At 47.8% G+C, this 4,847-nt stretch overlaps 1 protein-coding gene across 1 annotated transcript; it reads left to right on the top strand.

The window, feature by feature from the left end:
- Window positions 1-3,179: 3,179 nt before the first annotated feature.
- Window positions 3,180-4,463, top strand: LOC139831804 (F-box protein At3g07870-like). Its single transcript, XM_071821139.1, has one exon. The coding sequence runs from the start codon at window positions 3,180-3,182 to the stop codon at window positions 4,461-4,463; it is 1,284 nt and encodes a 427-aa protein (XP_071677240.1).
- The last annotated feature ends 384 nt before the right edge of the window (window positions 4,464-4,847 follow it).

Below are 4,847 nucleotides of genomic sequence, written 5' to 3'. Positions count from 1 at the left end.
TGGAAGGCACCCGAGAATTCGGTTAGCCATGGCTTGTGTAAGAAAAGGTTGGGGGGAGTGTCATCCATAATGAAACTAAAGTACGTGTGTAAACAAAAGAGAAGAGGGATGATTTACCTTGCTGGTAGAGATAACGTTCTTCATGGGAGCCGCACTTGAAAGTCTGGTTGATGAGGTAGTTAGAGTGCCCATTACCATTCGTTGACAACAACAAACACCTCTAAAAAAAATTACTTCTGTTTAAAAATGAAAAGCTCTAGCACATGTTGATCCCTGCTTCCCTCTGCGAAGGGCCAATCTTTTACTTTTATGTTGAGTCACCATCCTTTCTTTGAGCACTTTCTTGAGAGCACAACTATCATTCTTAGTATAATATGCTTGTCCCAAAATGTGATTAACTGTGGTACAACTTTGATGCTTTTATCTTCTAATTCTAGTCTTTGCATGAACTTCGAGGTACCACTTTATCATATCCTTTTATGAACATTGCAATCTTGCTGATAGACATGATTCATGATGCTTATTATTAATTTGTTGGTACCTTTTCTATGATTGACATAGCTATTAGATGACTTTATTTGCATGTATCTTATTATGAATTGCCTAAGTATTTGTCCATATCATGAGAATATTTACATCTTATGAACACATGTGTTCGTGAAAGTTCTTTTATCGCACTCAGTTGTTAACTAAATTGCTTGAGGACAAGCAATAAGCTAAGCTTGGGGGGAGTTGATACGTCCAAAACGTATCTACTTTCCCGAACACTTTTGCTATTGTTTTGCCTCTAATTTGTGTATTTTGGATAAAACTAACACGGACTAACGCTGTTTTCAGCAGAATTGCCTTGGTGTCTTATTTTTGTGCAGAAACTCAACTTTCAGGAAAATCCCCGGAAATAATCGCAATGGGCCTATTTTCACAGAAGATTGACGGAGCCAGAAGACGAGACGGAGGGGGGCCACGAGGCGCCCACCCCACAAGGCGGCGCGGTGGGCCCCTGGGCCGCGCCGCCCTATGGTGGCGTCGCCTCGGGCGCCCACCGATGCTCCTCTCTGGACTACTTAAGGTTTTCGACCTAAAAACGCACGAGGGTTAGACGAAATTGCCAGAAGACATCCAGAACTCCGCCGCCATCGCGAAACTCCGTCTCGGTACAGAAACTCCGTTCTGGCACTCCGCCGGGACGGGGAATTGGAGGAGATCATCGCCATCATCACCACCGACGCCTCTCCATCAACCATCCATGCTTCCCCCATCCACGTGTGAGTAATTCCCCCGCTGTAGGCTGAAGGGGATGGTAGGGATTGGATGAGATTGGTCATGTAATAGCATAAGATTGTTAGGGCATAGTGTATCCGTTGATGGTACTTTTATGATATTGTTGCAACTTGTTATGCTTAATGCTTGTCACTAGGACCCGAGTGCCATGATTTCAGATCTGAACATGTTATTGATTCATGAAGATATTCATTGTTTTATGATCTTACCTGCAAGTTGTATACACATATTGGTGTCCGGAACCCGAGGCCCCAAAGTGACAGAAATTGGGACAACCGGAGGAGAAGGCGGTGATATGAGGATCACATGTGTTCACGGAGTGTTAATGCATTGCTCCGGTGCTCTATTAAAAGGAGTACCTTAATTATCAGTAGATTCCCTAGAGGCCCGACTGCCACCGGCTGGTAGGACAATAGATGTTGTGCAAGTTTCTCATTGCGAGCACGTACGACTATATATGGAACACATGCCAATGGTTATTTAGTACTTGGATAGTGTTTTATTATTATTTGCAAATGCCCTACTTTGATTGTTACATGAGTTCTCTCATCCATACAGCGCCCGTTTATCCATCCCTGTGCCTACAGTATTTTAATCCTGCTGTTTACTATAATCACTATTGCTGTCTTTGTTACACTGCTGCTGATATTTTACTACTGCTACTGCTATAAAACTGTTGCTACTGATAAACTCTTGCGAGCAAGTCTGTTTCCAGGTGCAGCTGAATTAACAACTCCACTGTTAAGGCTTACAAATATTCTTTGGCTCCCCTTGTGTCGAATCAATAAATTGGGTTTTACTTCCCTCGAAGACTGTTGCGATCCCCTATACTTGTGGGTCATCAGGACTCCGCACGCAACGCCATCGGCTCGACCTTCGCATCCAAACCCCAGCGAGGCTGCATCAGCTATGTGGACATGTGCGCCAAAGGTAGTACGGGGCGCCCGTGCGTTGATCGATGGCAGGCGCGCACGGCCCAGGGGCGACCGTGCGCACAGTGTATGTAGCGTGCAGCTCCCTGCGTGGCTGCGTGCTGCGACGCTCGCCCGCAGCCCTCGTCGGTTGGCTGTGTGTCGTGGTGCTCACCCGCAGCGCCCGATGACACGGCTGCGCATCACGCCGCTCACCCGCAGCCCTCGATGTCACGGTTTCGCGGCGCGGATCCGCATCATGGCGTTCACCCGCAGCCCTTGGTGGCGCAACATCACGAAGTACGTCTTTTTTTTCAATAAAGTGAATATATTAAGAGATATATTAATATCAAAAGATAACAATTACACCCAGCCACTGCAACAACGCAACACACTAATAACAGTACGGATGCACACAACAACAAAAAAGAGAAAAAAAAATTAAGAAACAAAAGTCCCGATACAGTATTCTAGACCTAGCAACAACAATACATCCACCACCAAGACAACACCAAAGATACAGACTCTCCAAAAGTGATTCCTCCAAGAAGAAAACAGTGCACCAGCACCGTCGTCGCCCGACCAAAGATCTTAGATTTTTTACCCTGAAGATAGTCCCCGCTCTCAAAACAATACATCAAATAAGATCATTGCCAGTTACAACCACGAAGTACATCTTCTAACTTGTAATCCCTACTTTGGTTCGGATCGGGATCCACCTACAACTTACATATATATCGCGATATGTTATAGGGCAACATGCATGTGCAAAAAAAATCAACCTAGATTATATGAATTTGGTAGAAGGAGAAGACACGTACCTGAACTTGTACTGTATTAGATTAGATTACGGTCTACGGAGTACCTTTTCTTGTTTCCCTAGCTACCTTTGAGGACCGAGATCCACAACTCCAGATAGATAACGAGTCTGATCACTTCCGATCCTTCAGTTTGCTCCCTCGCGCGCGTGGATCGTCCCAGTAATCCATGGCTACTGCGGTGATGCCGCTCCGTCCACCAAACCGGCGAGCCATCACACCTCCCGTTGTAGCCACGTCCAACGACGGCGACCTGCCCTTGGACCTGCTATACGAAATCCTGCTGCGCCTCCCCGCCCAGGCGATCTGCCGTTTCCGTGCAGTCTGCAGATCATGGCGATCCCTCCTCGGCCACCCGGAGTTCATCGCTGCTGCCCACAACCCTGGCCCGCTCCTAGCCGTCGGTGTAAAGGACTCGTCATGCAACGAGGTTCACGTCCTGGACATGGAGTCCGGCGACGCAGTCAAGCATGTGAACCTTGCTGCCGACAAAGCCTTCTTGCCGCCTCGGTATGGTGATGCGCGCGCCATGAGTTATGACAGCGTGGTCTGCCTCGTCGGTCCGAACCAACGGCTCCGCCTTCTCGACCTCATCAGTGGGGCTCTCTCCATCTTGCCCAGCCACGACCCACCCCAGGGCTCCAGGTCGGCGTGGGGCATAGTCGGACGGGCGGCCTCCACGGGAGAGAACAAGGTGCTCGTCATATCCACCTCATACTTTTACAATAAGCGGCAAGCCTGCAAGATTTTGACTCTCGGCGTCGGCAACGGCGGCTGGAGGGATACAGGGAGCCCTCCGTTGGCGGTCATGCTGCAGCTGCATAGCAAAAGATTCACTGTCATCAATGATGTCGCCTACTTTTTGTCCTGGTACACCCGGGTTATGTCCGCGCACCAGATTGCAATGTTTGACTTCAGTAGCGAGGCGTGGCGACCGGAGGCGTCTTCCCTCCAAGGCCCGATTAACCGGCGCGATATCAGCTTGGCCGAGCTCGACGGTTGCCTTGTCGCCAGCCACGCCAATAGTCACACCTCCATTGAGCTGTGGTTTCTCCTGGACTTGGATCGGTCTCAATGGTGCAAGCGCTACACTGTTAACATGTCGTGCAACCAAAACCTCCGGCAGATGATGTGCAAAGAGTCTTTCGAGAAGCCATTGGCAATGCTCCGTGACGGGAGGATCGTGATGTTGATGCGGGTGGCCGGGTTAGGTTACCTCGACAAGGAGGCAGTTGTACTACGGATCTACAACCCGAGAACCAGGACATGCAGGGATGGAACATGGGTGCCTAACTGCAGTCACTTTAGCGTGTTTACGTGGAGCCTGCTGCATTCAGGACAGCAAGGTCCATTAGATATGGCAGCGAAGCGTCTATTGCTCAGTAAAGAACGTCAGAAATCTGGAGCAATACCGCCTACTAAGGGAGACAACAAAAAACGGCGGACAAAGTGAATTGATCATCGACTTAATGGTACCTTTCGAAGCGAGTTGTTTGATTGAACCTTGTTTTGCGGGAACTGAGGTTGCTATAAACACCTAAGTAAAATGAGATTTTGATTTATGCGTGTCTTACCTCACTACCATATCATGGATACCTCCGTTGGCCTTTGAACGATCTACCACGAGAGAAATTTCAGATTTTGACTAAGAGTTGATTAAACGTCTGTAATAGCAATGTTATGATGGGTAAAATACCTCTATGAGCATCTTTGCATAAAAAATTTAAATGCTCCCCAAAAGAGTATTCTTAGTTCTTCTAAGCTAGATTTAGATCTTTTGGCATGATCTCATTACTAATAACTGCGAGGTCTTGAAAGAGAATAAACTGAAGAAGGT

The sequence above is a fragment of the Lolium perenne genome, chromosome 5 (assembly GCF_019359855.2).
Source record: "Lolium perenne isolate Kyuss_39 chromosome 5, Kyuss_2.0, whole genome shotgun sequence".
NCBI lineage: Eukaryota > Viridiplantae > Streptophyta > Magnoliopsida > Poales > Poaceae > Lolium > Lolium perenne.
This window is presented reverse-complemented; position numbering and strand designations above follow the sequence as displayed.